The sequence below is a fragment of the Scatophagus argus genome, chromosome 11, assembly GCF_020382885.2.
Source record: "Scatophagus argus isolate fScaArg1 chromosome 11, fScaArg1.pri, whole genome shotgun sequence".
In the NCBI taxonomy this organism is placed as follows: Eukaryota; Metazoa; Chordata; class Actinopteri; family Scatophagidae; genus Scatophagus; species Scatophagus argus.
Genome location: NC_058503.1, coordinates 12116243 through 12130063, shown reverse-complemented (window position 1 = coordinate 12130063; position 13821 = coordinate 12116243). Strand labels below are relative to the sequence as shown.

The window sequence follows — 13821 nt, the reverse complement described above, 5'->3', positions numbered from 1 at the left end:
CACAGATTTCAACTACAAAGCTGCAGTTGTGTCAACTGCATGTTGTTTTGGTACATTTTCTAAACAAACAATCCTCCTCAAAAGGGACTAAATGAAACTACCAGAGAGTCATTTGTATAACAGTGTTATTGCCCACTGTCTCATGTTAAAGGCCCTCTCCACTCAAAATGGACTTTTGATTATTGCTCCTTCACTTGGATGTTTGATCCTCACTCTGCAAAAGTTTGACACCAGAAGGATGTTTTCACATTCATCTGCGTTCAGTATGTGTGTGGTCAGGTTTTTCTGACATCACGACTAGTTAGTAAGCCAATCACGGTCTAGTATACAAGTTATACAATTTTAATAATGAACCTTTTCAATTGGGGAGAAGATGTAAAACTTTAAAGTGTTGTTGTTGTTTTTTATATCTTACAGTGTGTGTGCACTGACATAAGATAATTCAACATAAGATATTCACTCCATTTGCCCTCAGTAGTGTTACCAGATGTACTTCACCAAAAAACCATGACAACCGTTTACAGCATTAGCATCAATACATGGATCCAGCTTTGCCTCAAGCTGTCACTGAAGGGCTATCAAATCAGAATTCACATAATCAGCTCATTGGCAGATAATCATTCCACTAGCTGCCAGTATTTTACAATTTGTTGCGCATGCAACAGTTTCACCAAATCATTCAGCCTGGCGATGGTGCTCGATTATTCCTCGCAGCTTTGCCGCAGTGCAGAAAAATTGCTTATGTAGTATCTTCTTGCTGGTGGCATCAGACTTCAGACTTTGCCTGCCAGTTCTGACGTACTGTGGCGACAAACTGCCTTCAACTTCCTGGGGTGTCTTCCTGCGTGTTTCAATAAATGAAGTTCGGCTCCTTCACCTTTTGTGGAGCATGAAAAACATTAAGCTGCATGTGATCTGGATTCTTAATGCGTACGGCCCTGAAAACCAGGGTGAGTGGAGAAATACTCCACTAACTGACGTCAGCTGATACGGGGAGACAGTGAAGGAGTCATGTTAAGGGAAAGCTACCATGTACCTTGCATCAAGTGGAGCAGAAAGCCCTGAAATTAAGTTACACACCTCCTCCTCCTCTTCCTCCTCCTCCTCCTCCCACTCAGGTCTGTCCTCCTGCAGAACGCCTGTGGCCGAGCACTCTGACAAAACTATGCCACAGTGAGCACAGCATTGCCCTAATGAACCAATGGATAATATTATTTATTCATGACTGTTCATGTCAATTATTCAGTGCTTGTCTTTCTCCACTTTTTGCCCTTTCTTGTAAAATCTTTCTGGACTTATTGAGTAAATGAGAGGCTATGCAGAGAGAGCTGATGCGTGTTTATATGATTCTTGCCCTTTCCCCATTTGCCTGAATGTCTCGTGCGTGTGAATGTGATGCAGGTCCGAGTTCACATGGCAAACTCGCTGCATGTGTGAGTGTCTGTGGGTGCCACTCAGGCGCACAACTTTTTGGCGTTTATCTTCTCGTGCTGCTGACTGTTACAAACACTGGGAACGAGCAGCCGCGTGCTGTTTGTTTAACAGAGCAGACATGAGCCGAGCTCAGCACACACAGGCGCGCTGACTGAAGCTTAGATGGCCCGATCATCAATTTGCTCTCCCCTTTGTTTCCTGCTTCCGATGGGCTCTGTGATTGAAACAACACAGCTGTGATTTTTGCTTTTAGGGTCATAAGACAGCTCTCTTACAGCCACGTCAGCCCGCATGTGGGCCTGGACAGAGCAGCTTACATTATGTGGAAGCTTTGACATTTTGGTTTAGATGTGACAAATTACACATCAAAGGTTTTCTAAGCATGTGTGCTGCACATGTCTTGAGTAACACTGTGTTGGGAATGTTTTCCGTTGTATGTGTTTTGCATGCATGTTCAGGCTCGAGGCGTATCTGTTGGGTGCTTAGCAGAGAGAGTTGTTGGGTGGGGTGGAGGGGTTTGGTGTGTCACTATCAAGAAGAAGCCTGGTGGGCAGCCAGCGGAGAAAGCTGATGAACAGGAAGTGGCAGGGACGCAGTGTGCCCTCTGGTGTCTGAGGATTGGGTGGAGGGGGGTTGGAAAAACAAGGCCACATAGATCCTCTAGTGGTTCAGCATCCAAGTAGTGAGTAAGTAGCACATCCAGGGCCAGAGTCCCTCCAAGTGTACAGCGGATATGTGCACTGAAAGAGCAGGAAGATTATATCAAAACATTTGTGTTGTATTCCCTTATCTCTGCTTGCAGAGTCGTTACATAATCAAAAAATCCCAGAATCTGAACTCCAACCTGTAAAATAAAACAGGACTCATGAAAACTGTGACTGGCTGTGCACATTTTTATTATCAGTTTGCTTCTTAATTCAGTCCACAGTCTTTGCTGCTTTTACAGGATTTATTGAAGAATTAAAACAGATTTGGATTAAATTCGCTAAATGAGACCGAAAGATAGCAAGAGGAAAGTTAGGTATTACGTAATCTGCAAACTCACAGAACACATTTTTATGAGTTTCACACAGAATAGCATGTCCAGTACTAGCACAGAAACTATGTGGGAGTTGATTAAATTGAATTTAAACAAACAAGCAATAAAGTAAAGGTAAATCAGTTTCAGATTCTCAAATCTAATTTGTCAGTGGGGAGAAAAGAAGGAAAATGGAGTATGGTCACTCTTCTGTGCCTCCACTTGCCTCAGTCCATTATAATGATATCAAAAAACATTTACTATATTTGTGTCATCTTAAATCTGTGCCTGTGCAATACAAGACTTTGCTCCATCAAATTCAGAATGACCAAAATTAATGCTGAAAGTGTAGGAGCTCAGCTGGTTTGGTCTGCTCTGTCTGACAGGGAGTCAGATTTGACAGGCTGGTTCAGTGAAACACGTCCACATCTGCTTGGCCTGTGTTTCCCATGACGTCAATCCACTTCTCTGCACTCTCAAAATCAGCATGGTGGCTACTTACTCAAACACAACTTCATTTTTGTTTTTCACTTTTTCTAAAGGTGTAAAATGAAGATATAAATGAGAAAATAACAAAAGAAACGTAGAAAGTTAAATGAAAATGAAAACCATAACCAGTGTGTACCTCTTTTGTTTATTTTTGCAGTACTCCTTGAGGCCACAGGAGATCTTAAACGCGTGGTTTGACTGCTTGCCACTTAAGGAAGGAATTGCTTTTAATGAGCCATCACTGACTTGTTTCCATACTTAAATCCACTGATGTAATCTTTATCAACATTCTCCATGAATGTTCACAGAGCTTAAAAGAAAGGGTTATAGTCTTTATGCTGGCAATGCAGATCGAGACACAAGACAACATCAGTTATCATTTAAGCATCCTTAAAAAGAGACAAACAAGGTACATCAAACAGCACTTAGTTTGACATATTTTACTTGAAATGTGTTCTTGATAGTTTGTAAAATTCTCAGGGAGTTCAACTGTGCTGTCTTGATAAGCAACAAGGTCAAAGATAAGACACCATCTGGTCTCTGTCCTTCCTCCTTGAGAGGAAGCAGCTTATGTGATAGGAACAAGACACTGGATGCTTCTGTCTGTATATTTTAGACTTGCACTGGATGCTCAAAGGTAAATCCAAGAGTTTAACTAAATTCTTCCAGAGGAAAACGTCTCCCTGTTGAGTTGTAAGTTGATGAAAGCAACAGGAACATTTTTGCAACCATTTTTTTATTTTTAGATCTCTGATTATTGGTCTTTTCATCATGTGAGACTGACCAGACTGTGTGCTTTAGCTCTTCCTTTGTGAAGGAGGCCAAGCTGAAAATGAGCAACTACTCTGTATTGTGTGCATGTGGATTAGCTAAGGCTTGTGATAGAGAGAGAGAGAGAAAGAGGGAGGGAGGGAGAAAGCTTGAGCATGCTCTCCTGTGTGCTCAGTGACTGGAGTAGAGTAATCACCTAGCAACTGCTGCTCAGAAGAAGTCGGCAGCTGACTTGCACTCTGCGGGGCCGACACAGTCTGCTCGCTGTGCCCTCAGAGTGGCGTGCAGGCTGCGGTGACGGAGCTGCTGGATCATGTTGGACCATGCTCTGGGACTTACGAGTGTTTGTTAACGCCTGGATTAAGAGGGCGTGGAGGACCTTACACTCATTAACCACAACACTAGGCTGCATGGGACGCTGGTAGCATTTTTTAGGTAATATTTGCCAAACCTTTCAACAGTCCATTGAATTTGTTGCATGAGAAACAGTGTGTTATGCATGTGGAAAGTGAGAAAAAAAATGCTGTATAGAAATCTGTGCACAATCTAGAAATCCAGAAGTTGTAATCCAAATGTCCAAAGTATTTTCATTCCTTCTGGAATATACAGTATATCATATAGTATATTCTAACTGTTACACATTTCCTCCTGTTTGGGAGGAAATGTTTTGGGAGGAAATGTGACAGAGCAGAAGTGATGTGAAACTCTTGGGAGAGTTTTCCCTTAATTGTTTCCCCAAGTGGCCTACAAGGGTTCAGAATAATCAGAGAATGCTCTGGGAACAGTTTGCACTGTGTGGGTTATGTAATCTGGGAGTGAGTTATTCAAAATATGGCAGTGCATTCATGCACATTGATGCTCACAATGCAATAAGTTGATCAAGCATGAAAGGGAGAGGTGGAGCTCGAATGCACTGAGATGACGAGCTCACTATCTTCACTGATTTGTTGTTATGACACCAATAGGACTACATTTATCTAAGAACACTTAAAGGAATAGCAAGCGTGAGATAGAGATATGGACTGTACATTCACCAGTTTTTCACTCTGTTGACGGTCTCTGTTTGTAAACACAAGGTGTATGGGCAAGAAACAACACATTATCAGTGCAGGACAGCCAATGTATGACAGCAAATAACCATTTTTAAACCCATTTTTATGTAAGGATGAATGCAGGATTATACTCGTAATACAATCAAATGACCCTGAGGTGTCTGTGTTTTCTATAATTACCTGATTATTTGTCAGCTACATGAGATATTATTCATTTAAGCTGTGTGAACTTTTTATGTTTCAGAAAATAACATTTTCAGTGTATACATTTTTTTCCCAACTGTGGATGTTTTTCACATTACATATAATTATAGAGCCAAATATGTTCTTGCAAATATTGGCATTTGGTCTCAGAAAATAGGTCTCCTTTTAGTCAAATTCCAATACTTTTCAACTATTTGTGTACATGCGATTACTGTACTATACAATTTGTGAAACACCAGATGCACTTGCTAATTGTTGATTGCAACTAACACAATTCTTTAGTTGTTGTGTATCTGATTGTTTTTGTATTTTTTCTTCTTGTATCATGATTGAGCTACGTAAGCTACTAGGTGTAAAATAATTTCGTGCATTGTTGGGAGATACCTCTACTACAAAGGAAGAAAATATCTGTTGATAAAGCCACATTCCTGCTGTCTGTTTGTGATGGATTTTGTCAGACTGAAGCTGCCCTTGGGGTCAGACCTCAGATCAATTGGCAGTTAGTTTTTATTCCTAGAGTCAAGGATGTGAAGGGATTTAGACGCCTACACGTCTACCGACCTGTCTGTTTATTTCACTTCAAACAACATCATTCTTATTCTGGAAGTGTGTGTAACACCTCTCAGCTACTCGGAGTTAATCCACTTGAAAGAACAGATCATAATCTCCTCTGATGAGATAGAATCAGGTTGGAAAAAATAATACAGCCATTTGTGAGAGTCAGGCTTGAACCAGTCGCTGTAAGCCGTCTGACTGAACCACTGTGCTTGATGCCTGGATGTCAAATCATGACAGTTTGTGAGACCCAGTTGAATGTGCCTAAAGGTCTATCCATACTGTAATACTGTATGCAGTCAGGAACATCTGTGACACTAATCAAACAGTGGACACCATCTGGCTGTCAGTGTGCCATACGACTACTGACTGCCCATTTGTCCATGAATGCTGACATGTAGTAACAACTTAGTGATTTTAAAAAGCCTGTCGGTCTGTGTTCCCTGTACTACTGGAGATCACAGATGACATCTCTGTTAGTATTGTGGTTGAAAAAAAAAATTATACTCTCGCACCCTGAGGTTGTTTTATTGTGACATAAAGTGCCGTCATAAATATTTCAATTTTCATTTCAGTGGGAATGGTTGGCACATTTAGTTTTTGTTTCCTAATAAGCAAGGCTCATAGATCTTTAAGTGAGGATGTCAGAAATGTCTCTTTTGTATTTATTATACAATTTTTTCATATTTACCACAGTATATCTGTGGTTTAATCTCTCTAGCTGATGTGTGAAATGATTTAATGCTCCGATAATCTCCTGGGATCAAAAGGATAAAGGTCAATGTGTGAATAATCTGACTGATTCATTTAAAGGAATCGTTAGAGATTTTATTCACCTCCTTGTCTTGAGTTGGACATCACTGTCATATGAAGTAGATATGAAGCTATACAGCCAGGAGTCGGTTAGCTTTGCTTAGCTGAGACTGGAAACCGGAGAAAACTGCGACCGGCCTCTGTCTGAAGGTGTTAAGTCTTTGTGCAAAGCTAAATTAACCAGCCGCTGACAGATATGCAAGTGCTATTTAATGTTTGCCAAGTAGGTGAATAAGTCATAAAGTGCTATAAAGTGTCCCACATCCCCACATTTATTGGTTTCAGTTACAAATCTGCACATACACACATTAAAAAATAAAGTTTGAAGGAGCAGTTTTTATAGAAACTGTCAAAGTAACAGTTTTAGAGTGTTTCACAAAGCACAAATAAAGAATGAATATTCACAGCAACAACAGCAAATACTGATAGATCGGATAATTGATAATTTTCTCATTTGATCAATGAATCATTTGTTCAATATGATCCCAGAAAAACAATTCTCCATCCCAGTTTCCTTAAGCTTACAGTAACATATTCAGTATAGAGGAAAGCAACATATCCTCAACAACAAGCTGTACTGCTTGGAATATCTGGTTGAAAAATGACTTAAATCTGAATCTACAAGAGCAGCCATTCAGATGCAATAATGCACAGACAAAATGAAAACAGGGCTTGGTAAAAGAGGTTGTTAAAAAGAATGGCTCCTCATGGAAACAAATGCATGGTTTGTGTACGAGTCAGAGATGTCATTACTAACAAAATAGAAATGGAGTGCTCTTTACACACCTGACAATGGTCCTAATCCTCCTCTAAAAGCAACACCCCCACCCTGCATACTGGATACAACTCCTCAGGGAGCAAAGCTTTATTGGCTCAGAGGGGTCGAGTTCATTTGTTCATGCGCTGCTCAGTTTAAGTGCTCCTCCCTAATCCCAAAGCCTTTAATTGTTGATGAAGACTGATAGGCTTGTCGAAGTGACTCTGAAGGCGTCAGCTCTTGTTGCTTTGATTAACTTTGAATAATCTGTTTGCATGTGTACAGACAGTATCCCCTCCACAGAAGACACATGCTCATAATCTGAATTTGCTGTCAGTCAACAATAATCTGTCTGTCTTTTTCATTTTGGAGACTGTACATAGAAATGCTTTCAAAAACTGCTTCTCAGTTGAGGGGGAAAAGCTGTGAGCCCCTAAAGGGTTGCTAAAGTGATTAACTGACTTCAGAGGGTGGAATTGAATTTAAAACATGACCTCTGAGAGTACATTACCATCCAGGAACAAATGTTCTAGCTTTAGTTCAGTCTCCTCTGAACAGAAGACAGGGAGATAGAGAGAATTGGCCAGTCACTAAGTGTTCCTCAATCAGCTTTATATTGACTTGAACACAGCTGCTTTGGCACATGATCAGTTTCTGTTTGTCTGATGGTTCAAGATTGCACAAATTAATCTTGAACCAATGGGCTACTTTACAAATTCTTTAGAAAATCAGATAGAAATGCAATTCAAATCGGTCCATATTAGAATTAAATCGTGCCTGGTGTGTTATTTTTAAAGATTCAGTGCTGTTAGACTAAAAACAAATAAACAATCCAAAATGTGGAGTGATGACATTTTAAACATGACAACAGTAACGTACTGCACACTGCTTCTACAGTAAGACATTGCTAAAAATACAGTAGTGATGTTGTAAAAACAATAGAAGAAATAAATTGATAGCTAGAGGAGCACTCACAGGGTGCAGACCTCCACCAAGGCCAATAGTGCACTCTTCTAGCATATGCAAATCTGCAAGAATAACCACTATATGCTATATTTCTGGGTCTATTTCAAAAGCCATTGGAATTATGTCAAAATATGTCTGTACTCAGCTGAAACCTTATCATCTCAGCTGTAGATTTATTATGTATTTCTAAACTGGAAATATTTCACTTACTGTTTTAACATACATTTGTGAAAACCACACATATGTACAAATATCAAATGCTTAGACTGAAATAATATCATGAACATGGCTGTTTGTTATCAAAAACTTATGTTTTCAAGGAAGAGTTTAATTTAAATTTGCATATAGAGAAAAAAAAATCTATAATTAGATGCATGATACATGTATATTCATGTTTCCATGGGAAGACCTGAGTTTGAGAGAAAAGCGTTGTTACAGTTGTAGAGATCTTGTAATTGTACCTGTTGTCCCATGAATTTCCATAACGACTGCTTTCGGTATGCAATTTGAGAATCTACATGTGTAGGCTACCAAAGAGGATTACTGGTATCTGTGAAGGAGATATGAAATTGCTACAATTGGCTATTTTTTTTTTTTTTGTCACTACATGACTACCATATACTGGATTTGAAGATGTATTTCACCAAGTGCAAGAGCTCCGTCTCACAATATTAATGAAAGAGAAAAATTTGTCGGCCCATGCTACAGCCTTTAATGAAAACTCAGCTGCTAGTAGCAGAACCGAAAACATAGTATCCTTGAAGCAGGTAATTAGAAGGTGACATCAATGGACAACTTTCCATAAAACTGAGTAGAAATAAATGTATAAGAGGTTTAGGTGAAGAACTAGATGTTGTATTTCCTCCCATATTTCTCTTGGCTTTACAGCACTGTTCCACCGATCCCACTGCGTCGACCCGTGATCTTAACAGGAGAATAAGGCTTTTTATGGCTCATTGGCTGTGGTTGGGTTGACCTCTTTGTGCACCAGTGTCATGAACAAAAACATGACATTTACAAGAGTGCATGGGTGCACTATGATGTTCATTACATAACATCTGGGATGCTGCAGGGCACAGTGATGGTCATGTACAGTCATATTGTCATGCTCTGTCTGTTTTGCATCTTGCACAACAGTAAGGAATAAATATTTTATGACTACTCAACACATATGATCTAACAAGTGCATGAGAGGGAAAAGGAAGCCAAGCTGGAAAAATTGGACTGGAAACTGAATTTAATGGTCAGAATTGAGCCAAAGTTTAAGTTTAATGCCTTATTCAGGGGGTAAATAACTTTGGTGTTCTCCCCTCTTTGTGATTATTAATTACTGAACCATGTCTACATTTGCGTGTTGGGACTAATGAGGACGAAATATCAAACAAATTCTCATCAGCTGTGTCCTCGGAGCTTGGAGACATGTGATGTCAGAGGACAGGAAATGCTGGGAGAAGGATTCACAGCCAGAATCGAACATTTCAGAGGCATTTCAGTTCCATATACATACAGTACATCATGGACCACTGGCTTAGCAAGGACCCTCAGTACAGTCTGTATTAGATAATGTGTGAGCAGCACTGTCTCTGCTTCTGCTCAAATATACCACTGGATTAGTCCTGCTCATTTTTTCTGACACCCTACTTCAAAAAAACATATGACAATCTGATAAAATACAATGCATTATTTTACAGGAAAAGCAAAGATTTCAGAAAATTCCATAAAATGACTCCAAATTTTAATTTGTTTTTCTTTTTTCTTAACCCATTAGTCATCTCACAACTCTCATACTTCTCTTGTCAACCTTTGGAGGGGTAACTACCTAAATCCACAGCAGTGAAATGCTTCTTACATATTGCTCCATCACTACTGACAATCTAATATCATATACATGTATTGCCACCAAATTAGGTACGTTGCTCATGGTTAAAAGTAAAGCAGTCTGGCATTCATTTTGATATTCGTCTCTTATTTTTTTTTCTATTTTGCATAGTGGTACTGGAGCTCAGGAGGCTGAGCAGGTTGTGCACCCATCTAAAGGTCAAAATTATGTAAAATTGAACATTTCTTGTTAGCTATTCAAGTCAGTTGTTTTTAACTGCTACGACTGATTTGTTCTTGTGTTTTCTTTCTTCCTTTAGAAATATCATCAGTGCATGGCTGGACTGCTTGTCCCACCCTATGGTGTGATGGAAAGTGGTTGTAATGCTGACAGTAAGTAGCCTTCACTTACTTTTTGTGTTTGTGTGGTTTAGACACCGCAATCACATTTCATTTATACGTTGGTCGCAGTTTCTGTTAGTTGAGCTTTGAATTAAATGTGACTGTAACTGGATCTTCAAGACAACATTTGAGTGTGAAATATCACATGACAGGCCCTCTTTAATTAAGTGTTCAGATGCTGCAGCTGATGCACACAGTTTGGTGTTTTAAAAAGTTGGCAGTGTTAAACAGGCAGAGCATTCAGTTTACAAACAGCTGCTTTCATATCAGTTCCTGAAGATATAAAGGTATGGTTAATAAAAAGTACAAGTATAAAATTGTAAAGCAGATTAAAGTTTCAAGACTTGTATGCAGACTGTCTTGAATGTAATAACTGTCACTCACTTTGAAAATTATTCCCAGAAGTGACTCTTTGGGTTTCCTTGTTAATGTGATGATTTTTTTAGGTAATGTATTATAACGCAGTTTGTCATATTATACAGAATGTAATAAGATTTTTGTCTGTTCAGCTCTCATGTTGTCTGATCCTGCTTTATCCTCTTGCATTGTGACAAAGGCTTATACTTTTATTTATGCTTTCCTGTTGCAAGTTAACTCAATATTGACTTAGCTTTGCTCAAACAGAACACTTAGCTTGTTTCAAAGTCATGTACCATAAAAATGACAGACTGCAGTGTGTACAGTGAGAAAATCCGGATGGTGTGTTGGCTTACTGGAAGTTCTTTGTATACTGTCATGTATTTTTTAAAGAGTTCATAAATGATGGACATATTTTCAGGAAAATGTCCCCCTCTTTTATGTCCCAAACAAAACGTTCAACGAACTCACAGCCTCTGATTCACCCTAAAATTTGGGTTTGACTTACTATTGCAGCCTTTGGGGCTGTGTTTACAAGCTAATGTGTCTGGTTGAGTATTCGTCACTGTTCTGTGCTGTAAGAGCAGGGCTCTGGGTGTTTCTGCAGCATACAGTACGGTACTTAGAGGGTTTACAGTATGCGCTGTATGCATGAATACACAAAGACAGAAATCAGACAAGCATCGAGCAGCTGGAGGATGTACAGTAGCGGTTGTGTAACTGAAGTGGCTAAATCGAATGAATTAAACATGTTTAAAACAGTTTGCTTAGATACAGCAGTGCTGTGCTTTTACAGCACTTTGCTGTTAACATGTGGTGCTTTTAAAGCCAACATTGTTTTATTCTCTCCCGTCATGCATTCAGCATGGCCTTACTGGAGCGCCTTTCAAAGCATGAACACGTTTGTTTTTCACTAGTTATTCAGTGTAATGAAACGCTGTGCTCTGACTACATGTGACCTTTTACCTGCAAACTGTTTTTTTTTAACCTTTCCTAATTTTGGATTCACCTCCAACATGCATATAATGTACACTGCATTTAGGGGTGTAAGGATCCATCGATCTGCATTGATATATCGACTGATTCAAGATGAAACATTGATCTATATCATCTTTAACATATGCTTTTATTTTGTAACAGCAGTTAACCACTTACAGTTATTTGCAGTTCTTTAAGTGTTAGTTTTTTTTTCTTTTATGGCTAAAAGCAGAAAAGGAAGAGGTGGCAGCTTCTTCTGTAACTGACAGTGTTAAATGGGCTTATGATATTCTCTCACACTTATCTCAGGCCCCTGAACTGAATCAAATATAAAATCAAATCGTGGTAGACATTGTTATATTTGTAAATACTCTCTACTTAAAGAATCAATCTAATATTGTATTGTGATGAAACTGGTGATTTACACCCTGAACTGCATTCCTATAAATATGACTGAATTGATGTGACACTTGAATGAGTGGCATGATGTCACATGGACCAGCATGGCAGCATCACAAATAAAATGACTGACAGTTTTGTTAACTTCTCAAAAAAGCAATAAACAAGCACAGATTCTGTACAAGGCTCACCGCTTATAAATAGAAACTCTGTCCAAGAGCGTGTAAGACGACGACAACAACAACATACTCTTCTTTACAGCATCTGTAATCAATATTTTTTAACATTTAACATATTTTGTAACATGACCTGAATCTGCAGGTCTTCTCTTTAACTTAACGGCTCTAGTTTACTCTCCCCATTGTCATAGTGTTGTTTTTAGTGGCCTGCTGCGCACTACCTGCTGTGCACCAATGAAATCGATCTTTTACCAGCAACAGTTAACATTAATAACCTTGATTTTGTTGCTGACTTTGTTTGTCAGCAATAAAATCTGCCTGATTTGGTCAGTGCAATCTTTCCCAGACAAAACCAAAAAAGTATTTTCTCATTTATGTTGAACTGTGTTTGTCTCTGTGCTAAAGAAAACCCCCTCGATCGGTTTGTCAGTAATGGCAGCTGACCATTTTGTTTGCATTTATGATCTTTTCTACTATTACTTCCCCTGGTGGACATTTTATTTTTTGCCAGTGATTAGATTTTCTAAATGCCAACCCTTGTATGTACAAATATATAGAAATCCTCTCAGCAAAGAACATTTACAATAATAACCGTAAATTCAAAGTGGCCAGGAAATACACAGAACACTTTATACAGATACAGACGCTTGAGTTTTATTCTTGGATGTACAGCCAGAAGCATAATGTTACACTTCTATGTTCCACTTTTTATGTATTGTGTGGCTTCTGTATCTGTTTTTGTGGTATCAGCAGTCTGAGAGGCACGTCTAAGAATAGCAGAGTTTCTCCCTGCAGATACAGTTGTGACTGAGCAGCTCTGACTGATTGTGCTGTTTGTCCTGGAGCTTAAAACTGAGAAATAACCACACCCTAAAAAGCCTCCTCTACATCATGTTGCTGCCAAGTACAGTAACAAACACAACTCAGAATAATCGAGCCTATTAGGATGTTTATTTAAGGAGAGATTTAAATTGTTTAGTATAGATTTGTGAATAAAGACAATTTTTTTCTTTTTCTCCTACACACTGAAAGCCCAAATTATTTACTGAGTTGGAGCAGTAACTGAAAATGAAACAAGATAGTCACTGAAACTAGATGAATAAAATGAGTAAGTGCTACTGAGCTTAGGGGTCCATTTTCTGGTTTATAACAGTGACAGAAATGAGTTTCACATTTGTTTGTCATTTGATGATGATGTTTGTTATTTGACTGGTAAGGCAAAAGAAGCAAACAATTAAAGGGAAACTAAAATAAAACATGACACAGTCATACATGATGTGACATTTTAACCTAATTTAAGTGATCTAACGTATCAAAACGGGGATCTATTGGAGAATCTGACTGTTTTGCACATAACAAAGCTTGAGAAATGCCAACTGCTTTACATAAACAATAAAACATGGTTTTGTTGTTCCGTATTAATTAACTTTTTATATTCAGTTTCAAGGATTAAATGGGCTTTTTATGGCACACTGGATGCAGCTTGTTGTTATTTATGTGTTTCCTGCACGCAGCTTTAATGATGAATTGTTCAATACTGCATGCTCTGGTTTTAAAACGTAGATATTTTTTCCCCCAGCATGTGGACCTGCAGGGGCTTTGTACCGTGTATTGCCTCTGGGGTTTGTT

General features: G+C 38.8%; 1 protein-coding gene across 4 annotated transcripts in view; it reads left to right on the top strand.

Annotated features, from left to right (window-relative positions):
- The window catches only part of rapgef4a (Rap guanine nucleotide exchange factor 4a), a 32764-nt gene that overhangs the window by 5229 nt on the left and 13714 nt on the right, over positions 1–13821 (top strand). For 3 of the 4 annotated variants that reach the window (XM_046404606.1, XM_046404604.1, XM_046404607.1), the window contains one exon: positions 10198–10270. In XM_046404606.1, coding sequence (XP_046260562.1) covers positions 10198–10270 — 73 coding nt within the window. Of the gene's footprint in view, positions 1–3690; positions 4148–10197; positions 10271–13821 lie in introns of those variants that run through there. The other variant, XM_046404608.1, reaches the window with a different exon arrangement.